This window comes from Lissotriton helveticus, chromosome 3_1 (assembly GCF_964261635.1).
Source record: "Lissotriton helveticus chromosome 3_1, aLisHel1.1, whole genome shotgun sequence".
NCBI classification, from domain to species: Eukaryota; Metazoa; Chordata; class Amphibia; order Caudata; family Salamandridae; genus Lissotriton; species Lissotriton helveticus.
The window spans coordinates 7,693,377-7,719,106 of record NC_136061.1 but is presented as its reverse complement, the minus strand read 5'-3'; the positions used below and the strand labels follow the sequence as shown (position 1 = coordinate 7,719,106).

Below are 25,730 nucleotides of genomic sequence, written 5' to 3'. Positions count from 1 at the left end.
CCCATGCCCTCCTGAGGGAGCTACAATGTAGTCGCAGACCCCTGTCTCACTGAGGGAGTTGCCTGGTGGTTGAAGACCATTGTCCCTCCTGAGGGAGCAGCCTAGTGGTTAAAGACCATTGTCCCCCCTGAGGGAGCTGTGGTAGTTGGAGACCCCTGTCCTACTGGGGGAGCTGCCTGGTGATTGAAGACCCTTGTCACTCCTGATGGAGAAGCCTGGTGGTGCTGCTTCCCTTGAGTGAGCTGCCTGATGGTTGCCGACCCCGTTCACAGCTGCAGGAGTTGCCTCATCACTGAAGACCCCTGTCAGTCCTAAAGGAGCTTCTATATGATGAAAGACCCTGCCCCTCCTGAGGGAGCTGCAGGTGGTTGAAGACCCCTGTCCCCTCTTGAGGGAGCTGCAGGTGGTTGAAGTCCCCTGTCAGTTGTGAGGAACTTGCCTGGTCATTGAAGACCCCTGTCTGTCCTAAGGGAGCTGCCTTATGATTGAAAACCCCTGCCCCTTCTTAGGGAGCTCCCTGGTGTCTGAATCCCCTGCCCCTCCTGAGACTTCTGTCTCTCCTAAGGAATCTGCCTGGTGGTTGAAGGGGACTAAGGAAGTGGAGAAATCTCACGATCGAAGATGTCCAGTAAAGTATATGATTCTTTCTGTGTTTCGGCTCTTTCCATGATTCTCAGGACCCGGCAGACCCTGGTCAGCTCTGGTCCACATTCTGCAGCCGGCACACAAAGAGGAAATAGCCTCAAAGGATATATTCTTTCAGAGAGATATCCCTTCCTAAACAGAAATTTCACTGACCACAGCCCAGGCACCCCTGTGCTCTGATGCAAGGGTGGCTTCATTGGCGCTAGGCTGCCACCAGTGCGTCAGCGATAGGAGAGAGCACAACTGTGCCATAGCTTTTGTACCTTTGCTGTAGGGGGTTGCATGAAATATTAGTAAATATTAAGATTATGGAATGAAATCATTCTGCGAAATGAAAAGTATAGAAAAGTAAATCTGAAGCAAAGTATGAAAGTGAAGCCGCCCACAGACTGCCCTCTCCATCAGTTCTTTTGTCTTGTCCTGGGTGAGTTTTCACTGTGTTTTGGGATTCCTAAGTGCACAGCTGGGGGGGAGGAGCTTCTTGTTATGGAAGTGAACACTGTGCATCTCAGTGGATATGCACTGGTGTTTGGTGCTGGGACAAAGCTGTCTGTGACACCAAGTAAGTAGCCTTTTATTGACACATCTGTACAGAATATGGGTACATGCACACTTTCCATGCATGAGAAGAAATGCCTGGTGGCTGAAGACCCCATGCCCTCCTGAGGGAGCTACAATGTAGTCGCAGACCCCTGCCCCACTGAGGGAGCTGCCTAGTGGTTGAAGACCCCTGTCCCTCCTGAGGGAGCTGCCTAGTGGTTGAAGACCCCTGTCCCTCCTGAGGGAGCTGCCTAGTGGTTGAAGACCCCTGTCCCTCCTGAGGGAGCTGCCTGGTGCCTGGTACTTGAAGACCCTTGTCACTACTAAAGGGAGCTTCCTGCTGGTTGTAGAGCCCTGTCCCTCCTGAGGGAGCTGCCTGGTGTTTAAAGATCCTTATCTCTACCAAAGAGAGCAGCCTGCTGGTTGGAGACCCCAATCCACCTGAGGGAGCTTCCTGGTGTTTGAAGACCCTTGTCACTACTAAAGGGATATTACAGCAGTTTGGAGACCCTTGTCCCTCCTGAGGGAGCTGCCTGGTTGTTGAAAACCCCTGTCAGTCCAGAGGGAGCTGGCTAGTGGTTAAAGAGCCATGCCCCCCTGAGGGAGCTCTGGTAGTTGGAGACCCCTGTCTCACTGAGGGAGCTGCCTGGTGGTTGAAGACCCTTGTCACTCCTGATGGAGAAGCCTGGTGGTTGAAAACTGCTGCTTCCCTTGAGTGAGCTGCCTGATGGTTGCAGACTACGTTCACTGCTGTAGGAGTTGCTTCGTCATTGAAGACCCCTGTCAGTCCTAAAGGAGCTTTTATATGATTAAAGATCCCTGCCCCTCCTGAGGGAACTCCCTGGTGGTTAAAGGCCTCTTTCACTCCTAAGGGAGCTGCCCGGTGGTTGAGGTCCCCTGTTCCCCCTGAGGGAGCTGCCTGGTGGTTGAAGACCCGTGTCAGTCCCCAGGGAGCTGACTGGTGGTTGAAGTCCCCTGTCCCCGCCTGAGGGAGCTGCCAGGTGGTTGAAGACCCCTGTCCCCGCCTGAGGGAGCTGCCAGATGATTGAAGACCCCTGTCAGTTGTGAGGAAGTCGCCTGATCATTAAAGACCCCTGTCAGTACTAAGGAAGCTGCCTTATGATTGAAAACCCCTGCCTCTCCTTAGAGAGCTCCCTGGTGTCCTGATCCCCTGTCCCTCCTGATGGAGCGGATTGCTGGTTGGAGACCCCTATCCACCTGAGGAAGCTGCCTGGTCCTTGGAGACCCTTGTCACTACTAAAGGAAGCTTCCTGCAGGTTGGAGACCCCTGTCCTGGGGGAGCTGGCTAGTGGTTGAAGACCTTTGCCCCCCCCCTGAGGGAGCTCTGGTAGTTGGAGACTCCTGTCTCACTGAGGGAGCTGCCTGGTGGTTGAAGATCCCTGTCACTCCTGATGGAGAAGCCTGGTGGTTGAAAACTGCTGCTCCCTTGAGTGAGCTGCCTGATGGTTGCAGTTCACTGCTGCAGGAGTTGCCTCGTCATTGAAGACCCCTGTCAGTCCTAAAGGAGCTTCTATATGATTAAAGACCTCTGCCCCTCCTCAGGGAGCTCCCTGGTGGTTGAAGACCCCTGTCAGTCCTAAAGGAGCTTCTATATGATTAAAGACCTCTGCCCCTCCTGAGGGAGCTCCCTTGTGGTTGAAGACCTCTGTCTCCTCCTGAGGGAGCTGCCAGGTGGTTGGAGACCCCTGTCAGTCGTGAGGAAGCTGCCTGGTCATTAAAGCCCCCTATCAGTCCTAAGGGAGCTTCCTGGTGGTTGAAGGACTCAGTCCCCCCTTGAGGGAGCTGCCAAGTGGTTGAAGACTGCTGGCCCTCTCGAGGGAGCTAACTTGTGGTTTAAGACCTCTTGCCCTCTTGAGGGAGCTGCCTGCTGGTTGAAGGCCTCTGTCACTCCTAAGGGAGCTGCCAGGTGGTTGAAGATCCCTGTCAGTTGTGAGAAAGCTGCCTGGTCATAGAAGACCCCTGTCAGTCCTAAGGGAGCTGCCTTATGATTGAAGAACCCTGCCCCTACTGAGGGAGCTCCCTGGGGGCAGATTTATGAAGGCCTTGCGCCGCCGGTGCCTCACTTTTTCCCATGTTAAAAATGACGCACCGGCGGCGCAAGGCCTTCATAAATCTGCCCCCAGGTGTCTGGAACCTCTGCCCCTCCTGAGGGAGTTGCCCAGTGGTTGAAGACCCCTGTCCCCTGAAGTAGCTGCTCATGTTTGAGTTTGAAGACTTTTTCCACTCTTGACGGGGCTGCCTGGCAGCTGAAGACCCCTGTCCCTCCTCAGGGAGCTGCATGGTGGTTGAGGGTCCCTGTCACTCCTAAGGGAGCTGCCTGCTGGTTGAAGTCCCCTGTCCCCCCCTGAGGGAGATGCCTGCTGGTTGAAGTCCCCTTTCCCCTCTGGAGGGAGCTGCCATGTGGGTGAAGACCCCTGTCAGTCGTGAGGAAGCTGCCCTATGATTTAAGAACCCTGCCCCTCCTGAGGGAGCTCCATAGTGTCTGGAACCCCTGTCCCTCCTGAGGGAGTTGCCCAGTGGTTGAAGAGCCCTTACCCTCTTGAGGAAGCTGCCTGGCAGTTGAAGACCTCTGTCACTCCTAAGGAAGCTGCCTGTTGGTTGAAGGCATTTGTAACTCCTAAGGAAGTTGCCTGGTGGTTGAAGTGGACTAAGAAAGTGTAGAAATCTCACGATCAAAGATGTCCAGTACAGTATATGATGATTATTTCTGTGTTTCTGGTCTTTCCATGATTCTCAGGACCAGGCAGACCCTGGTTCAGCTCATGTCCACATTCTGCAGCACACATACAAAGAGGAAATAGCCTCAAAGGATAGATGTTTGCAGGAAGATATCCCTTCCTAAACAAAGACGACACTGACCACAGCCCAGGCACCCTTGTGCTCTGATGCAAGGGTGGCTTCATTGGCGCTAGGCTGCCACCAGTGCGTCAGCGATAGGAGAGAGCACAACTGTGCCATATCTTTGCTACCTTTGCTGTAGGGGGTTGCATGAAATATTAGTAAATATTAAGATTATGGAAATCTGAAGCTAAGTATGAAAGTGAAGCCACCCACAGACTGCCCTCTCCGTCAGTTCTTTTGTCTTGTCCTGGGTGAGTTTTCACTGTTCTTTGGGATTCCTAAGTGCACAGCTGGGGGGGAGGAGCTTCTTGTTATGGGAGTGAACACTGTGCGTCTCAGTGGATATGCACTGGTGTTTGGTGCTGGGACGAAGCTGTCTGTGACACCGAGTAAGTAGCATTTTGTTGACACATCGGTACTGAATATGGGTACATGCACACTTTCCACGCATGAGCAGAAATGCCTGGTGGCTGAAGACCCCATGCCCTCCTGAGGGAGCTACAATGTAGTTGAAGACCCCTGTCTCACTGAGGGAGCTGCCTGGTGGTTGGAGACCCCTGTCACACTGAGGGAGTGGATTGCTGGTTGGAGACCTCTATCCACCTGAGGGAGCTGCCTGGTGCCTGGTGCTTGAAGACCCTTGTCACTACTAAAGGGAGCTTCCTGCTGGTTGTAGAGCCCTGTCCCTCCTGAGGGAGCAGCCTGCTGGTTGAAGATCCCTATCAGTCCTGAGGGAGCTGCCTGGTGGTTGAAACCCCTGTCCCTCCTTAGGGAGATGCCTGGTGGATTGAAGACCCCTTTCAGTCATGAGGAAGCTGCCTAACCATTGAAGACCCCTGTCAGTCCTAAGGGAGCTGCCTTATGATTGAAGCCCCCTGCCCCTCCTGAGGGAGCTCCCTGGTGTCTGGAACCCCTGCCCCTCCTGAGGGAGTTGCCCAGTGGTTGAAGACCCCTGTCCCCTGAAGTAGCTGCCCATGTTTGAAGACTTTTTCCACTCTTGAGGGGGCTGCCTGGCAGCTGAAGACCCCTGTCCCTCCTCAGGGAACTGCATGGTGGTTGAGGGCCTCTCTTACCCCTAAGGGACCATCCTGGTGGTTGAAGTCCCCTGCCCCCCCCCCCGAGGGAGCTGCCAGGTGTCTGGATCCCCTGCCCCTCCTGAGGGAGCTCCATGGTGTCTGGAACCCCTGTCTCCTCTTAAGGGAGATTCTATATGATTAAAGACCCCTGCCCCCCTTGAGGGAGCTGCCTTGTGGTTGAAGACCCCTGTCCCCTCCTGAGGGAACTGCCTTGTGGTTGCAGATCCCTGTCCCCCTGGGGGATCTGCCTGGTAGTTGAAGATCCCTGTCCCCCTGAAGAGCTGCCTGGCAGTTGAAGACCCCTGTCCCCCTGAAGGAGCTGCCTTGTGGTTGAAGACCCCTATCCCCCTGAGGGAGCTGCCTTGTGGTTGAAGACCCCTGTCCCCTCTTGAGGGAGCTGCCTTGTGGTTGAAGACCCCTGTCCCCCCGAAGGAGCTGCCTGGTGGTTTCAGACCCCTGTCCCCCCTGAAGGAGCTGCATTGTGGTTGAAGACCCCTGTCCCCCTGAAGGAGCTGCCTGGTGGTTTAAGACCCCTGTACCCCCTGAAGGAGCAGCCTTGTGGTTGAAGACCCCTGTCCCCCCTGAGGGATCTGCCTTGTGGTTGAAGACCCCGGTCATTCCTGTGGGAGCTGCCTTTATTGTTGAACAATGTTGACCAAGGTGGAGACGCCTGTCCTTGGACCATCACCGCTGCTGGGAGCGGCAGTAGATCGACAGCACAGGGCGAGGCGCGCTGCACGAGTACCTTGTTGTACAGTGAAGTATGCGGGTGTTTCGTATTAACCTCACGTGTACCAATTTTTGTCGATTTAATCTCAGATGGATGTTCCAGTGTTGTCTTTATTAAGCATAACTGAAACTTGTGTCATTTTCTGTTGAAATGATTTGAAATGGCAAAAAACTGCTCAAAATGATGTTTCATCATGTGAAATGCCAGACAAGATCCTTGTGTCTGAAATAGAGAGACATTTAGTGATAAGAAGACAGCATAAAAGCATGAGCACTATGGACTGCTGCTCATGTCCAGTTCTTTCCATCCTCCCCAAATCGCGTTTATGCGGCACAGGGTTTTGGCATAACACTCAGCCCTTCACATAACAATCGTGATGTGAAATGCAAGAATTACCTGAAACGCTGCCGTAAAAGATGCTTCACTTGGGCTCACTCTATACGGAAAGATGACGTTACCTAGACACCATTGCTCGTTGATTGAAACGTCATGTCGTTTATCAGCCAGACCCACAGCTGACCCTCTATTCTGAAGATGCTCCCGGCTGAGCTCAAGGCCCTGTGCAGGTGAAGCCTCAGGTGAACAATTAGTTAATGAGTAGTATCAGCCTTCAGAGGCAGCACTAATGAGTAGTAACAGCCCTCCGAGGGAGCAGTAATCCTTGATTCTAGTTAAGAGAAGGCTGCAGGTTATTATAACTTCCTCCCTGATCTCAGGAGCATCTAGTTAAACTGCACACAATTGAAGGAGGGGGCAGCCAGCCCCAGGAATTTGTTGTAAGGTGCAGTACTGGACAGTGGTGAGCCCCATCAGTGAGAGGCCAGCAATAGAATGGTCAGAGTTAAAGGGTGCAGCACTGGACAGTGGTGCTGCCCCATCAGTGACGGGCCAGTGTCGCTCTCCCACAGCTGAGGCTTGGGGCAGCCATCCACGTGTTTTTGTCGCAGGCTGCTCTACTGTGGCACTGATGGCTTCCGCGTCTTCTTTGGCTCAGGCACCACGCTCACTGTCCGGCCGGGTAAGTACCTTTACACATCTTGAAGGTGAGTTTGTGGTTCTGCGTCTGTGTGAACGCCTACTAGGCCCAGATTTACAAACACTTTGCGTCGAGGTTGTGTTTCTTTTTTATCGAAAACCCAAAGTATTGTGGAGGGATTTACAATCCAACATGATTTGGATTCGATGTCACTAGGGAGTAACCAAAACTGCACTGTGTGCTGCGTTGCGTTACTTTGCGTCAAGGGGGCGTTCCATGGGTGGTGCGTGGGCGTTCCCATACAACATTAAATTAGTTTTAACGCAACTCCCTACATACAACGAATTGCGGAGAGGGATTGGGCGCCGGGATGCCTACGGGTAGTTGTGCGCGTAACAAATGTGTAATTCATTCATTAGCTTCAAAATCCTGCCCCTCCTTGAGGCAGGCATAATGAGGACAAATGTGTTCTTTTCTCCTTGTTACTCCACTTTGCCTGGTCAGGCTCCTATCTGCCCCCTCTATAGATGCCCCCGTGCTGTGCCCCTGAGCCTCATGTGACTCAGGCTCCTATCTGCCCCCTCTATAGATGCCTCCGTGCTGTGCCGCTGAACCTCATGTGACTCAGGCTCCTATCTACCCCCTCTATAGATGCCCCCGTGCTGTGCCGCTTAACCTCAAGTGACTCAGGCTCCTATCTGCCCCCTCTATAGATGCCTCCGTGCTGTGCCGCTGAACCTCCTGTGACTCCGGCTCCTATCTGCCCCCTCTATAGATGCCCCCGTGCTGTGCCGCTGAGCCTCCTGTGATTCAGGCTCCTATCTGCCCCCTCTATAGATGCCCCCGTGCTGTGCCGCTGAACCTTATGTGACTCAGGCTCCTATCTGCCCCCTCTATTGATGCCTCAGTGCTGTGCCGCTGAACCTCATGTGACTCAGGCTCCTATCTGCCCCCTCTATAGATGCCTCCGTGCTGTGCCGCTGAACCTCATGTGACTCAGGCTCCTATCTGCCCCCTCTATAGATGCCTCCGTGCTGTGCCGCTGAACCTCCTGTGACTCCGGCTCCTATCTGCCCCCTCTATAGATGCCCCCGTGCTGTGCCGCTGAGCCTCCTGTGATTCAGGCTCCTATCTGCCCCCTCTATAGATGCCCCCGTGCTGTGCCGCTGAACCTTATGTGACTCAGGCTCCTATCTGCCCCCTCTATAGATGCCTCCGTGCTGTGCCGCTGAACCTCATGTGACTCAGGCTCCTATCTGCCCCCTCTATAGATGGCTCTGTTCTGTGCCCTTGAACCTCATGTGACTCAGGCTCCTATCTGCCCCCTCTATAGATGCCCCCGTGCTGTGCCCCTGAGCCTCATGTGACTAAGGCTCCTATCTGCCCCCTCTATAGATGCCCCCGTGCTGTGCCGCTGAACCTCATGTGACTCAGGCTCCTATCTGCCCCCTCTATAGATGCCTCCGTGCTGTGCCGCTGAACCTTATGTGACTCAGGCTCCTATCTGCCCCCTCTATTGATGCCTCAGTGCTGTGCCGCTGAACCTCATGTGACTCAGGCTCCTATCTGCCCCCTCTATAGATGCCTCCGTGCTGTGCCGCTGAACCTCATGTGACTCAGGCTCCTATCTGCCCCCTCTATAGATGCCTCCGTGCTGTGCCGCTGAACCTCCTGTGACTCCGGCTCCTATCTGCCCCCTCTATAGATGCCCCCGTGCTGTGCCGCTGAGCCTCCTGTGATTCAGGCTCCTATCTGCCCCCTCTATAGATGCCCCCGTGCTGTGCCGCTGAACCTTATGTGACTCAGGCTCCTATCTGCCCCCTCTATAGATGCCTCCGTGCTGTGCCGCTGAACCTCATGTGACTCAGGCTCCTATCTGCCCCCTCTATAGATGCCTCCGTGCTGTGCCGCTGAACCTCCTGTGACTCCGGCTCCTATCTGCCCCCTCTATAGATGCCCCCGTGCTGTGCCGCTGAGCCTCATGTGACTCAGGCTCCCTTCTGCCCCCTCTATAGATGCCTCCGTGCTGTGCCCCTGAGCCTCATGTGACTCAGGCTCCTATCTGCCCCCTCTATAGAGGCCTCCGTGCTGTGCCCCTGAGCCTCATGTGACTCAGGCTCCTATCTACCCCCTCTATAGATGCCCCCGTGCTGTGCCCCTGAGCCTCATGTGACTCAGGCTCCTATCTGCCCCCTCTATAGATGCCCCCGTGCTGTGCCGCTGAACCTCATGTGACTCAGGCTCCTATCTGCCCCCTCTATAGATGCCCCCGTGCTGTGCCGCTGAACCTCATGTGACTCAGGCTCCTATCTGCCCCCTCTATAGATGCCTCCGTGCGGTGCCGCTGAACCTCCTGTGACTCCGGCTCCTATCTGCCCCCTCTATAGATGCCCCCGTGCGGTGCCGCTGATCCTCATGTGACTCAGGCTCCCACCTGCCCCTCCTTGAGGCAGGCATAATGAGGAGAAATGTGTTATTTTTTCTCCTTGTTACTCCACTTTGCCTGTCGGCTGCATTGTACAGCACACATTCAAAGTGGGGAATGCCTGAAAGCACAGGTGTTGTACTGGATGGGACCCCTCACAGCCCAAAGCTAGACTTCCCATAATAAAGCCCCCCCGGGTGTTTGTGACAAGTATGACTTCGCTGGGGCAGTATTGTGCCTGTGCAGGGGTAGCAGAGGGGGCCACATCTTAGTAGATATGGTGTGTTCTGCTCCTTCCCATATACACAACGCAGCAACGTGACCCGTTGAATACGCTTCCGGTGCTAAATCACGCACAAGCGGTGTGACGTGTCTATTTCCGCTCATTGGCGGAACTCCAAGGAATCTTGCAGAGGTTTTATGTAACTCCACGGAATTCCACAGAGTGAAATTCATGGGTTCCACCTATGCCAACAGCATATTTAAGAATATTTTGCCAGTAGTACTACTTTAGTGAACTTAAATATGTTTTTCAACTGTCTTACTCTTATGTGGTTGTATATTTTGTACTAGAAGTTTCTCTTTAAAGGCCTTGTTCAATTTTGGTGAGGCCACCATATAGGAGTAACTTCTCCCCATTTGCGAGCCCCTCCCTTGTCCCGCCAACACTTACTACGACATGGTTGAATGTTGTACCTGGGTGTGCAGACCTCCTCCGCCCAGGCAGAGATCTCTGTACAGTAAAAGATAAGAGAGGGAGGTGGAGATTTCCAGATGTGGTTTTGAGGCATACGTTTTAGAGTATGTAAGGTAGAGCTATGTTATGTAACCAAAGTGCCTATTATGACTGGGCCTCAGTAAGTCAAGGAAGCCAGTGATGGTGAGAGGGCACCAGAGATATTTGCTTTCATATGTATTAAGGTTTTGCATCACCCTCGCATCACACAAAGGAACCAGGGCCGGACTGGGAACCAAAACCGGCCCTGACAAAGTGCTCGGCCGGCCCCACACCCCCACCCTCTGGGTGTTGGGGGTGCCGCCAAGCTCTTTGCCAGGGCAGGTTTTGGGCCGATTTTGTTACATGGCCGATTTTGCAGCTATGCTTCAAAAACGGCCCTGTAACAAAAACGGCCCCCACCCATGAGGCGCACCGGGGGATTGCCCGGTGCCCGCTACGGCCAGTCCAGCCCTGAAGGGAACACAGGGCGATGCAAAACCCAGGATGAAATTTATTAATTCACAAAAGGCCACCTGTCATGCCTTGGTTAAATTGGGGTACATCAAGGGAGCACGAGTCGCTTGGTAGGGACGCTACATGGGTGGAGCGTGGGTGTTCCCATGCATACATCCATGTATTCTGAGGCATTCCTTGATTTACCTACAATGATAGGCCTCATAATGTGGTGTCAGAATTGTATGCTTTCCCACCTGAGGTGCAACGAGGAGAAATATCTTTATTTATTCTTGCTGCTTCCTCTTTCTACGTGTGCTGCATCCTGCAGCACACTTATTAAAAGGAAAATCCCTCAAAGGATAGTTTCTATGCAGCTTCCCCTTCCTACACAAAAACAATCCTGCCTGCAATGCAGGCCCCCTTGCTCCATGGCGTAAGGATGCTTGCTTTGGCGCCGGGCTGCAGGTTGTGCTCCAGCGCAGGCAGAGGACAGAGTTCACTGTATCTTGTATATATGGCGCATTCCTGCTCTCTCCCTTTCCCGCAGCACAGGAGGTTGTCTTGCAGCATAGCGTTGCATGAAAAAATGATACATATGGCCCTTCGTAGAAAAGATATGGATTTTCTAACTTTTATAGTTTAACTTCAGTTCATAGGGAATGAATTATGTTTTGTAAATTAATCTGAATAGACTCAGCTTTGGATTGTATTCACAAACGTTCTCCTCGACCTTCGATGTTTCAGATTTACGAAACTCGCCACCTTCGGTGTACCGCCTGAAGCCAGCCGCCGGCAGCGAGAACCAGACGGGGCCCGCCTGTCTGATCACAGACTTCTTCCCCAGTGACCAAGTGAAGGTTTTCATTAACAACAAGGAAGGACAACGGCCACCCACACTGGTGGAAAGTGGGAAGAGGTGGAGCTACGGGGTGGTGGAATGGAGCAGCGACCCGCATGGCCAACCCGTCAACTGCGCTGCGTCGTACAAGGCGAGACACAACTACACGTACGAAGGCAAAGGCAAGTGGTGTCACAGTGCATGGTCACTGCAAGAGGGGATGTGAGTGGAATACAAGACTCTGATAATGTTGATGAAATATGAACAATCTCTGCAGACATGTAGGTGTGGTCTTCAGTTACAACAGACAGGACTGAGATGAAACATCAGGCACAAAGATCAGAACCTAAAAGTGGCATTTCTAAAACAGTAATGTTAAATCATCTTCGCCAGTAAGTATCGTCATAGATGGTTGAAGTCTCACAAGTGAGACTTGAGGATGGACTAGTGCCCTGAAGCATTCTTACAGGCTGTTGGCACATTCATAGGACCAGTGTACCTTTAAATATAAAGTGGGTGTGTCTGGGGCTTCACTCAAAGGCTTTTAAAGCTCTGTGTTACCCTCCATGGATTGCTTCGCACAATCCATTAGGAAGATGCAGAGTTGCAAACTCTGGTGGGTCTGTCATGTGGCCAGCGTGGGACGGGGCCAAGAATAGATCCGAGCCTCAAAATAACAGTGTCCTCATTAGCAAAGCCAATAACTAAAATAGAAAAAGTGGTCATATCAGGGAAATCAACTGTAAAACATGGCCCATCTGCCCATAAACCGCCCCACACCGGCCAGACACTGACCTGTCGGACCTGCCCATCGGGTACTGCCGGATTGCACTATAGGCCAGTCCGACCCTGCTCATGGCATGGCCTGTTTTGTGAAATCATTGAGTGCTTGGGCCAAATTATTGCATTGAGCCTGTAGATTCCGCCCCCACCCACCCACCAGCCTTACCGCTCTTACCTGCACAGGCCGCGCCTGCTGGTTTGTGTCTGGTGCCCTCTCTAGTGCACCACCGCTGGCCAGAAGTGGAACTACAGCGTGGGGGGGGGGGGCAGAGTCTGTACATTCTGTTCCATCCTTCTTTTTGGGTTTGAGTCACACCATGGATCCTCCAAAGGCTACACTCACAATGTGCTAACATGAAACAAACTCTTGCATAGAAAAACAGATGTTGTCCCAAAAGAGTTTGCACCATCCTTTTTTGTGAGCCTTTAGAAGAGTGGTCTTCAAATGTATTTTATACCGTGCCCCACATTTGATAAAGTAAAAAACTATTCGCGCCCCCCACTCCCAGCAAGGCAAACCTATTTTCTTAAAATTATTCTATAAAAGTGGCAGCTCTGAACATATTTGGAAATTCAAAGTTATGTTCACTTATATTTAAAATCCTTTCAAATACCTAATTCCCAACATTATTGAGGAGCCTGAACTCCCTGAGAGTGGGGAGGGGTCCAGTGTCAGGCTTCTTCAAACATGGCAGGAGACGCTTTGAGGGGTGTGAGAGCCCCCATCCTTTCACCTCCTGTCCCCCCCACACTCCTTGTCACCCACCTCCAACCAGGACACGAGGGAAAAGGCCTTACTGAAGACTTGTTGCAAAGTGGTTCACTACTACTCACTGCTACTCACTACTACTCACTGTGACTTACTGTGACTCATGCTACTCACTGCTAATCACTCCTACTCATTACTACTCACTGCTGCTCACTGCAACTCACTGCTACTCACTACTACTCACTGCGACCTACTGCTACTCACTGCTACTCACTACTACTCACTGCGACTTACTGCTACTCACTGCTACTCACTGCTACTCACTGCTGATCACTGCAACTCACTGCTGCTCACGTCTACTCACTGTGACTTACTGTGACTCACTCCTGCTCACTACTACTCAGTGTGATCGCTGCTGCTCGCAGCTAAGCACTGTGACTCACTGCTACTAACTACTACTCACTGCTATTCACTACCACTCTTTGCTACTTATTACTAATCACTGTAAAGCACTGCTACTCACTGCTACACACTATGGCTCACTGCTACCCAGTGCTACTCACTGTGGCTCACTGCTACCCAGTGTTACTCAGTGTGACTCACTGCTATTCACTGTGGCTCATTGCTACTCACTCCTACTCACTGAGACTCAGTGCTACTCAATACTACCTACTGTGACTCACTGCTACTAACTGTTACTCACTGTGGCTCACTGCTACTCACTGCTACTCAATGTGACTCAATGCTACCCACTCCTACTCACTGAGACTCACTCACTCACTCACTGCTACTCATTGTGATCGCTGATGCTCGCAGATATGCACTGTGTCTCACTGCTACTAACTACTACTCACTGCTATTCAGTACTACTCTTTGCTACTTATTACTACTCACTGTAAATCACTGCTACTCACTGCTACACACTATGGATCACTGCTACCCAGTGCTACTCACTGTGGCTCACTGCTATTCAGTGTTAGTCAATGTGACTCACTGCTATTCACTGTGGCTCATTGCTACTCACTCCTACTCAGTGAGACTCAGTGCTACTCAATACTACCTACTGTGACTCACTGCTACTAACTGTTACTCACTGTGGCTCACTGCTACTCGCTGCTACTCAATGTGACTTAATGCTACCCACTCCTACTTACTGAGACTCACTCACTCACTCACTCACTGCTATTCACTACTACTCACTGCCCCTCTGTTTTTCTGTTTTCTGTAAAACCAGAGCACAGTTTTACTCATGATGTCAGTCTCTCTTTCAAATTAAAAGCTTCTCTGGACCAGAGGCTGCCCCCCTCCACTAGAGCAGGTCAGAGTGCCCCTCCCCGAACTCTGCTTTACAGGATCTTCACCTATATTCTTATAAGAGTTATTGATTGATATGGAATTGGTCTATCACTCGTACAAGGCCAAGGAGCTCATCCCACTGGTTATGGAACAAGATCATGAACTAAACCAGAGGCACTGCTGGAAGGACAGGAAAACAAAGCATGGAGTGAATCAATGGACCGAGCTTCCTGGGATGAGAGAGAGCCGAGGGCAAGGATGGGAGACTGAGAAGCAATGGAGGGAGGGGGGAGGTGGTATGAAGGGAGAGAATGGGATCCAGACTTTGGGGTTGCAGCCAGGGACATCAGAGGTGTGTTTATTTGGACAAATGTGCACTTCTTGATTTTGTTAATGTCCAGCTCTCTTAAGAAGACTTCTGTCAGCCCTACAGACTGCAAGGGTCATTGAGAAAGAAGGGCTTTTATTTCAATTATAACCTGGTTGTAAATGTCCAAAGGGGGGGGGGAAGTATCAGATACTAAGAGCTCCTATAGAGAAATGATGGGCCTTCCTTGTCATCTCCGTCACCTGCGTGGCGGATGTCCCGTCCATCCCCAAGGGCGTTGCAGCCTCTGGAGCTCATGGTCAGGGGATGGGGCAGCCACCGCACAGAGTCCCGCACCCTTTGATGTCTAAATTGGGCCCTAAATTACTATTTTTCTGCTACGTTGTGAAACATCCACCAATAATCCTCAACATTTTCTCTTTTTCAGATGATGTTCAGAAGTCCTGCCCTGTGATGTCAGTCGATGAAAGTTTTCAAACAGGTATGACAGCCATCATCTGACTGTGGTAAACCCAGTGTCCATCAGGCAGTCTTGAGTTAAGGACCAGAGGGATGATGACAACAATGAAACATTAGCCTCCCAAGTCACGACAACCAGTGCCCTCCTAAGGCTAATACCCCTTGGTGAGGAGGACTTTATGACCTGTATAAACCAGTTTAGGTAGAAAACCAGAGCCTTCATAGCCACACTAACTCATTGGAACTCCGGAGTAAGTCACAACTGAGTCCACAGCAAGCTATAATCACTGAAAGTTTATCCATGTTGACCACCAGATGAACTCTTTAGGTTAATGTCCATTTAGAGGAAAAGTAGCAAAACAGATGTGACTGAGAGGTTCATCCACTCCAAGATAGCAGGAGGTCGGAAGAACTGCCCAGCGAGGCCTTCAATCCGTCTATCACCTTTCGATTTCAAACCGATCTAAGATCTCTCTGTCTGCACATTGTCTCTCTTTTTCAAACCGCTCTAAGATCTCTCTGCGTGTCATCTCTATTTTTCAAAGCACTCTAAGAGCCCTCAATCTGCACATCACCTATTTTTTTCAAACTGATCTAAGATCTCTCCATCTGCTCATCCCCTCTCTTTGTCAAACTACTCTAACATCTCTCCATCTGCACATTGTCTCTCTTTTTCAAGTTGGTCCAAGATGTCTCCATCTACTCCTGACCTCTCTTTCTCAAACCTCTCTACCCTCTCATCCCCTCTCTGTCTTAAACCTCTCTAACCTCTCATCACCCCTCTCTGTCTTAAACCTCTCTAACCTCTCATCACCCCTCTCTCTCTCTCTTAAACCTCTCTAACCTCTCATCACCCCTCTCTCTCTTAAACCTCTCTAACCTCTCATCCCCCTCTCTCTCTCAAACCTCTCTAACCTCTCATCCCCTCTCTGTCTTAAACCTCTCTAACCTCTCATCACCCCTCTCTCTCTTAAACCTCTCTAACCTCTCATCCCCCTCTCTCTCTCAAACCTCTCTAACCTCTCATCACCCCTCCCTCTCTCTTAAACCTCTCTAGCCTCTCATCCCCCCTCTCTCTTAAACCTCTCTAACCTCTCACCCCCTCTCTCTCTCTCTTAAACCTCTCTATCCTCTCATCCCCCTCTCTCTCTCTCTTAAACCTCTCTAACCTCTCATCACCTCTCTCTCTCTCTCTCTTAAACCTCTCTAACCTCTCATCACCCCTCTCTCTCTCAAACCTCTCTAACCTCTCATCACCCCTCTCTCTCTTAAACCTCTCTAACCTCTCATCACCCCTCTCTCTCTTAAACCTCTCTAACCTCTCATCCCCCTCTCTCTCTCAAACCTCTCTAACCTCTCATCCCCCCTCTCTCTCTTAAACCTCTCTAACCTCTCATCACCCCTCTCTCTCTTAAACCTCTCTAACCTCTCATCACCTCCCTCTCTCTTAAACCTCTCTAACCTCTCATCACCCCTCTCTCTCAAACCTCTCTAACCTCTCATCACCTCCCTCTCTTAAACCTCTCTAGCCTCTCATCACCCCTCTCTCTCTCTTAAACCTCTCTAACCTCTCATCACCCCTCTCTCTCTTAAACCTCTCTAACCTCTCATCACCCCTCTCTCTCTTAAACCTCTCTAACCTCTCATCACCCCTCTCTCTCTTAAACCTCTCTAACCTCTCATCCCCTCTCTCTCTTAAACCTCTCTAACCTCTCATCACCTCCCTCTCTCTCTTAAACCTCTCTAACCTATCGTCACCCCTCTCTCTCTCAAACCTCTCTAACCTCTCATCACCCCTCTCTCTCTTAAACCTCTCTAACCTCTCATCACCCCTCTCTCTCTCAAACCTCTCTAACCTCTCATCACCCCTCTCTCTCTCTCTCTTAAACCTCTCTAACCTCTCATCACCCCTCTCTCTCTCTCTTAAACCTCTCTAACCTCTCATCACCCCTCTCTCTCTTAAACCTCTCTAACCTCTCATCACCCCTCTCTCTCTTAAACCTCTCTAACCTCTCATCACCTCCCTCTCTCTTAAACCTCTCAAACCTCTCATCCCCCTCTCTCTCTCAAACCTCTCTAACCTCTCATCCCCCCTCTCTCTCTCAAACCTCTCTAACCTCTCATCACCTCCCTCTCTCTTAAACCTCTCAAACCTCTCACCCCCCTCTCTCTCTCAAACCTCTCTAACCTCTCACCCCCCCTCTCTCTCTCAAACCTCTCTAACCTCTCATCACCCCTCTCTCTTAAACATCTCTAACCTCTCATCACCCCTCTCTCTCTTAAACCTCTCTAACCTCTCATCACCCCTCTCTCTCTTAAACCTCTCTAACCTCTCATCACCCCTCTCTCTCTCAAACCTCCCTAACCTCTCATCCCCTCTCTCTCTTAAACCTCTCTAACCTCTCATCACCTCCCTCTCTCTCTTAAACCTCTCTAACCTATTGTCACCCCTCTCTCTCTCAAACCTCTCTAACCTCTCATCACCCCTCTCTCTCTTAAACCTCTCTAACCTCTCATCACCCCTCTCTCTCTTAAACCTCTCTAACCTCTCATCACCCCTCTCTCTCTCAAACCTCTCTAACCTCTCATCACCCCTCTCTCTCTTAAACCTCTCTAACCTCTCATCACCCCTCTCTCTCTTAAACCTCTCTAACCTCTCATCACCCCTCTCTCTCTCAAACCTCTCTAACCTCTCACCCCCCCTCTCTCTCTCAAACCTCTCTAACCTCTCATCACCCCTCTCTCTCTTAACCCTCTCTAACCTCTCATCCCCCCTCTCTCTTAAACCTCTCTAACCTCTCATCACCTCCCTCTCTTAAACCTCTCTGACCTCTCATCACCCCTCTCTCTCTTAAACCTCTCTAACCTCTCATCACCCCTCTCTCTCTTAAACCTCTCTAACCTCTCATCACCCCTCTCTCTCTTAAACCTCTCTAACCTCTCATCACCCCTCTCTCTCTTAAACCTCTCTAACCTCTCATCATCCCTCTCACTCTTAAACCTCTCTAACCTCTCATCACCCCTCTCTCTCTTAAACCTCTCTAACCTCTCATCACCCCTCTCTCTCTTAAACCTCTCTATCCTCTCATCCCCCCTCTCTCTCTTAAACCTCTCTAACCTCTCATCACCCCTCTCTCTCTTAAACCTCTCTATCCTCTCATCACCCCTCTCTCTCTTAAACCTCTCTAACCTCTCATCACCCCTCTCTCTCTTAAACCTCTCTATCCTCTCATCCCCCCCCTCTCTCTTAAACCTCTCTAACCTCTCATCACCCCTCTCTCTCTTAAACCTCTCTATCCTCTCATCACCCCTCTCTCTCTTAAACCTCTCTAACCTCTCATCACCCCTCTCTCTCTTAAACCTCTCTAACCTCTCATCACCTCTCTCTCTCTCTCTCTTAAACCTCTCTAACCTCTCATCACCCCTCTCTCTCTTAAACCTCTCTAACCTCTCATCACCCCTCTCTCTCTTAAACCTCTCTAACCTCTCATCATCCCTCTCACTCTTAAACCTCTCTAACCTCTCATCACCCCTCTCTCTCTTAAACCTCTCTAACCTCTCATCACCCCTCTCTCTCTTAAACCTCTCTAACCTCTCATCACCCCTCTCTCTCTTAAACCTCTCTAACCTCTCATCACCCCTCTCTCTCTTAAACCTCTCTAACCTCTCATCACCCCTCTCTCTCTTAAACCTCTCTAACCTCTCATCATCCCTCTCACTCTTAAACCTCTCTAACCTCTCATCACCCCTCTCTCTCTTAAACCTCTCTAACCTCTCATCACCCCTCTCTCTCTTAAACCTCTCTATCCTCTCATCCCCCTCTCTCTCTCTCTTAAACCTCTCTAACCTCTCATCACCTCTCTCTCTCTCTCTCTTAAACCTCTCTAACCTCTCATCACCCCTCTCTCTCTTAAACCTCTCTAACCTCTCATCACCCCTCTCTCTCTTAAACCTCTCTAACCTCTCATCATCCCTCTCACTCTTAAACCTCTCTAACCTCTCATCCCCCTCTCTCTCTCTCTTAAACCTCTCTAACCTCTCATCACCCCTCTCTCTCAAACCTCTCTAACCTCTCATCACCCCTCTCTCTCAAACCTCTCTAACCTCTCATCCCCCTCTCTCTCTCTCTTAAACCTCTCTAACCTCTCATCCCCCTCTCTCTCTCTCTTAAACCTCTCTAACCTCTCATCCCCCCTCTCTCTCTTAAACCTCTCTAACCTCTCATCACCCCTCCCTCTCTCTCTTAAACCTCTCTATCCTCTCATCCCCCTCTCTCTCTCTCTTAAACCTCTCTAACCTCTCATCACCTCTCTCTCTCTCTCTCTTAAACCTCTCTAACCTCTCATCCCCCTCTCTCTCTCTCTTAAACCTCTCTAACCTCTCATCACCTCTCTCTCTCTCTCTCTTAAACCTCTCTAACCTCTCATCACCCCTCTCTCTCTTTCATCTGCAGATGAGAAGCTCAATACCTTGTCGCTCACGGTGCTGGGACTGAAGATCATCTTCATGAAGAGCATCGCCTTCAACATCCTCATGACGCGGAAGCTGTGGACCCGCTGACGGTGTCTCCCCAGGAGCAGCCCCTCAGACAAAGGTATTGTGGGTGTCACTGAGTTGCCTCCTATGGCTCTTCCTCCTGCAGTGGTCGGGATGTGCCTTCTAAAAGCATCCCCCAAGCCCAGCCTCTTCCCATGAACACCCCCTGGCACAAGGACAGCTGGGACCCCTCTGCCTTTTTGTACTAAGTCAAGTGAGGCCTCCCCAGCCACACACAGCGCTTATGGACCGCCTCTTCACTGTCTCAGCAGACCCCACAGCTCAACTACCCTCACCTAGTAATGAAAGGCCCACTGGTTTCCAGGAGCTGGACTTCAACACACAGGGCATCTTCCCTTTTTTGTCGGATTCTAAACACAGCCACGTTGATGGTATCAAAACGTCCCAACGTGCACTGCTGGTGGTCTGAATGGTCTCTGCTAATGTTAGCCTTATTTTCCCTCAACAAAAGACACATCACATCTAGCTTCGGTCAGTAACCTCCTCTCCGAGCTGCGTGAAAGTGGCCGGGAGCTGATTTGCAAAATCCTTTGAAGTGTCATCTTTGCTGAGTTTGCATATCAATGCTTTGAGAAACATGAGTCAGATCTATGACCCGGTGTGTGTTGCTTTTCCACATCACAAGATGGGGCAAGAGCTACGCAAACTTTAAGACAGATTTATAAAGCCACACAAAAACACTTTGTGAGCCTCTAAATGGGTCGAAAAATCTGAAGAAACACAACACAGAGCAAATCACTGCGTTGCATTACTCTGCCCATGGAAGGTGTTCCCACGCAACTCCCATGGATTTTGAAACGTCCCCAAAATGACCGGAACTTGCAAACCTAGGGATGTGGCAAACTGTTACACCTTCCCAGAGGAGGCGTAATGAGGAGATCTATTCCTAGCTCTCCTTGTTTCTTCCTCTTTCTACTGTGCTGCAATCTGCAGCAGACATAGAAGAGGCAACAGTGTCCCTTCCTGCACAAACATGAATCCTGTGTGGAACACAGGCACCCTTGCAACATCCCTTCTTCAAGGATCCATTCCAGACATCCTGAAAACAGGGCAGGTATCGCCTATTCTAAAGAAAACTACATCGGACCCTAATAACTATCGTCTGAACTCTAACATCCTTATGTTAGCCAAACTCCCGGAAAAATAGGTTAACATACAGCTGAACAGTCACATTGATCGATTCAACCTGCTGAACCAATTTCATTCTGGCTTCAGAGCAGGTCACAGCACAGAATCAGCCATGACACATGTATGAGATGACACTCTAAAAATCCTAGACCAAAATGAAGCCTGTCTTCTAATCCTACTCAGCCTGTCATCAGCTTTTGACACCGTCAAACACGACAACCTGCTGGATCTCCTGAAACACAGAATGGGTATGTCTGGAAATTTATTTAACTGGTTCGCCTCTTTCCTCCAAAATAGATCCCAAAGATTCAAGGTCAACCAATCCCTGTCCATCCCCTTGCCTGTCACACTGTTCCACAAGGCTCCTCCCTCTCTTCCACCCTGTTCAACCTTTTCATGGAACATCTTACTGATCTTCTCAGCCTCTCCAAGATACACTTCCACATGTACGCTGACGACACCTAAATGTACATCAAGATCCACTCACTGGAGGACATCAAATCACTCAACACCACATTACAAAAACCCAAACTTGGCTGGCCGAAAACCATCTGAAACTTAACTCCCTCAATACGGAATTCCTTGTAATCGCCCCCCCTAACAAAACTCAAACTATCGCAGACTGGATGAATCACCTAACAGCTCTCAATGGTCAACCACTCATAGTCGACTCAGCAAAATCTCTAGGGGTAAGGCTGGACAGTAACTTAAAGATACAGAAACACATCAGCGCCTCAACAAATGAAGCCAACTTCCACCTAAAGACCCTGCAAAAACTGAAACCCTATCTGCCAGCCTACGATTTCAACCAAGCAGTTCAAGCCCTAGTTATCCCCGCATGGAATATGGAGCAGTAACCTTATGCGGCCTCCCAAGGCGTTCGACAGACCCGCTAAGAGCCACGATCAACTCAGCAGCGAGACTCATCACAGGTTCCAAGAGAAACGCTCACATATCCCCACACCTGAGAGCCCTCAACTGGCTACCGTTTGAAGCCAGAATTCATTTAAAAATCACTGGTATGATGCACAAGCCCCTCTACCACAACGCCCCACAATACCTAGCTCAGAAACGGGTGCTCTCTGCGGGCAGCAGAGACTTCAGGCGTGCCAAGACTCTTCTACAACCTCAACAATTTGCCATGACATTTTTTTTATAACCGGTCCTTTTCTGGTATGGCACCGAGGATATGGAACGCTTTGCCCAGTGAAACAAGAATGAACCCTTCCACTGCCTCCTTCAAAAGAGAAGTGAAAGCTATCCTCATGGCTAAATTCATGTGAACTCTATGTCTATTCACTGTATTGTATTACTTGCTGATTCTTGCGCTCCTATTCGTTCTTCTGTGTATTTTGTTTGCGCTAGCTTATCACTGTCTTCTCTCGATTTAGAACTATGTATAACTTTAACACATAGTTCATGGCATACTGTATCTGACCTTCTACTTATGACTTGTAAAGCACTCTGATACTCGCAAGAGGCTTGTTTGCACTATATAAAACCTTCAAACCAAAATACATAAAATAAAATAAATAGTGTAAGGGTGGCTAGTTAACGCTAGGCTGCCAAAAGGGCACCAGCTCAAGGGAAAGGACAGGAGTGTGCTGCATTGATTTGAATAATGCGCATTCCTGCCCTTTTCCTTCCACTCAGTGACGTGCAGCAAGGTGACTTGGCTAAAAATATGGATCAAATCCTGTTCCAAATACCCTTTCCAAGCACCTTAAGTTGGGGGGAGCAGCTCCTTGAAAAATCAGAGCCTGACATAGATTCACTGTGGGTATTCTCTCTCCTACTTCTTTTACCCATAAGATGCCGATTTCTGGGACAAAACATCACCCGGAAACAGGGTCAAAGGTGAAAATGGGAAATTATTTCTTCAATTTCAACCAGGCGCAGAATGTAGAAGGAATGTTTTAAAGTTGGCAATTCTGGTATGAAAAATGATTACAAATTGGAAAAATGTAATGGCAACACTAGTTAGAACAATCCCTAGTTACCACACAGTGGTGAAATCATTCCAAGGGCAATAAGTATGTCTGGTATCTTGAATATACTTCTCATCTGCGGTGCAATCAAAGGTTGACTATTTGAACTGCACCGCCCTCCCCTGGCTCCCTGTAACTTCATTGGAGGAGTGAAACTGTCACAGAGGAAACGGGGAGGAGTGGAACTCGTCATGTGGCAGGAGTGTAAAAGAGTGAAAGAGCTGGAGGTGCAATCTTTGAGCATGAGATAGAGCGGCACTCGTCATGGGGCAGGAGTGTGAAAGAGTGAAAGAGCTGGAGGTGCAATCTTTGAGCATGAGAAGGAGTGGCACTCATTATGGGGCAGGAGTGTGAAAGAGTTAAAGAGCTGGAGGTGCAATCTTTGAGCATGAGAAGGAGCGGCACTCATTATGGGGCAGGAGTGTGAAAGAGTTAAAGAGCTGGAGGTGCAATCTTTGAGCATGAGAAGGAGTGGCACTCATTATGGGGCAGGAGTGTGAAAGAGTTAAAGAGCTGGAGGTGCAATCTTTGAGCATGAGAAGGAGCGGCACTCATTATGGGGCAGGAGTGTGAAAGAGTTAAAGAGCTGGAGGTGCAATCTTTGAGCATGAGGAGGAGCGGCACTCGTCATGGGGCAGGTGTGAAAGAGTGAAAGAGCTGGAGGTGCAATCTTTGAGCATGAGAAGGAGCGGCACTCGTCATGGGGCAGGAGTGTGAAAGAGTGAAAGAGCTGGAGGTGCAATCTTTGAGCATGAGAAGGAGCGGCACTCGTCATGGGGCAGGAGTGTGAAAGAGTGAAAGAGCTGGAGGTGCAATCTTTGAGCATGAGAAGGAGTGGCACTCATTATGGGGCAGGAGTGTGAAAGAGTTAAAGAGCTGGAGGTGCAATCTTTGAGCATGAGGAGGAGCGGCACTCGTCATGGGGCAGGTGTGAAAGAGTGAAGGAGCTGGAGGTGCAATCTTTGAGCATGAGGAGGAGCGGCACTCATTATGGGGCAGGAGTGTGAAAGAGTGAAAGAGCTGGAGGTGCATTCTATGAGCATGAGATAGAGCGGCACTCATCATGGGGCAGGAGTGTAAAAGAGTGAAAGAGCTGGAGGACCAATCTTTGAGCAAGAAAAGGAGAGGCACTCATTATGGGGCAGGAGTGTGAAAGAGTGAAAGAGCTGGAGGTGCAATCTTTGATCATGGGAAGGAGTGGCACTCGTCATGGGGCAGGAGTGTGAAAGAGTGAAAGAGCTAGAGGTGCAATCTTTGAGCATGAGAAGGAGTGGCACTCATTATGGGGCAGGAGTGTGAAAGAGTGAAAGAGCTGTAGGTACAATCTTTGACCATGAGAAGGAGCGGCACTCATTATGGGGCAGGAGTGTGAAAGAGTGAAAGAGCTAGAGGTGCAATCTTTGAGCATGAGAAGGAGTGGCACTCATTATGGGGCAGGAGTGTGAAAGAGTGAAAGAGCTGGAGGTGCAATATTTGAGCATGAGGAGGAGTGGCACTCATCATAGAGCAGGAGTGTGAAAGAGTGAAAGTGTTGGAGGTGTAATCTTTTAGCATGGGAGTGTGAAAGAGCAAAAGAGCTGGAGGTACAATCTTTGAGCATGAGCAGGAGCTGCACTTGTCTTGTGGCAGGAGTGTGAAAGAGTGAAAGAGCTGGAGGTGCAATCTTTGACCATGAGAAGGAGCGGCACTCATTATGGGGCAGGAGTGTGAAAGAGTGAAAGAGCTGGAGGTGCAATCTTTGACCATGAGAAGGAGTGGCACTCGTCATGGGGCAGGTGTGAAAGAGTGAGAGAGCTGGAGGTGCAATCTTTGAGCATGAGCAGGAGCTGCACTCGTCATGGGGCAGGTGTGAAAGAGTGAGAGAGCTGGAGGTGCAATCTTTGAGCATGAGAAGGAACGGCACTCGTCATGGGGGAGGAGTGTAAGAGAGTGAAAGAGCTGGAGGTGCAATCTTTGAGCATGAGAAGGAGCTGCACTCGTTATAGGGCAGGAGTTTGAAAGAGTGAAAGAGCTGGAGGTGCAATCTTTGAGCATGAGAAGGCGCTGCACTCCTCATGGGGCAGGAGTGTGAAAGAGCTCCTTACTGACACCCATTTAAACATGTAGGTTACAAGTTCCATATCTAACAGGGGTCTCCAGCTCTCATTCTGCAGAGGTCCAATCCCTGAGAACAAATGAATTCATGGAAACACTTACTACTTACAAGGCTTACAAACGCAAAGCTGCAGAATTACAACATACATTAAAATAATTTAATATTATTACTATGCAACCATAGTAATCCTTAAGGGGAGTCTTCCTTTTGTGCTCTGCAGCATGGCCAGTAGTGAAGGTTGATATTAAGTGGTGTAGTTAAGTAGGGTATAGTCCTCCCTTTGAGAAGAAACACCATCTTCTATCCACCCCTGCATTACCCTCTCAATAACTCACTAGCGCATAACACATGCAGAGAAGAGACATAATCAACACGCTGCTGTTTCAAGGCGCTGCAGTGTTAGCCAACAGGCTTCCTACCACTACACCAGGCAGCGGTTGGGTGGTGGGCAGGAGCGTGAAGGAGTCCACAACATGAAAACATTTGAATATTTAGTAAGCAATTTGTGGATGTGCTAAATAACACAATGACCTGTTGTAACAACTTTAAGACCACCTGCGGAGCTCATATGACACAGATCTGTAATGAATTCTCTTTGTCTCCGTTCCTTAGGATTGAAAGTATGGAAGATGGTCAGCGAAGCACCCTGATCATATGTACCCATTTCAGCGTGCATCGAGCCGGCCTATCAGCGCGGTAACCACAATGGTCTTATGTCCCCTGCCAAGGAGCTTTATGTCAATGATGATGAATTTGAAGAGATCTCCATCCTTCATCTTCAGCTGACGCAGTCACTGGTCTGGCCAAGGACAGCATCGCGACCCATCTGCTGAGCTGAAACTGCAGCAAAGACATTTCAATATTCAGTACTCATTCTGGCTAAAACTAATGAACATCCATCTGAGAGGAGAGGACCTGTGCCTGTGTCTATAAAGCATCAGAATTGTATTTTCTCATTCATAAACTGCCTCTATGTGTAGCTCACATACCTTGTCTCTGTCCTTGTCTTGTTGTTTCATAATACAACCAGCTTGTCCCTACCTGAAATGCACAGTGCATTCTGGATCATTAATGTCTCTTGTCTGACTCTAAAGCTCCACGTGGCTGCTCTTCTAGTGAAA

At 50.0% G+C, this 25,730-nt stretch overlaps 1 protein-coding gene across 1 annotated transcript in view; it reads left to right on the top strand.

Moving 5' to 3' along the window:
* The window catches only part of LOC144825364 (uncharacterized), a 158,065-nt gene that overhangs the window by 102,350 nt on the left and 29,985 nt on the right, over positions 1–25,730 (top strand). The window contains exons 3-5 of the mRNA XM_078684151.1: positions 11,173–11,442; positions 14,810–14,863; positions 19,295–19,396. Of these exons, the coding sequence (XP_078540277.1) occupies positions 11,173–11,442; positions 14,810–14,863; positions 19,295–19,396 (426 nt within the window). The remainder of the gene's footprint in view (positions 1–11,172; positions 11,443–14,809; positions 14,864–19,294; positions 19,397–25,730) is intronic.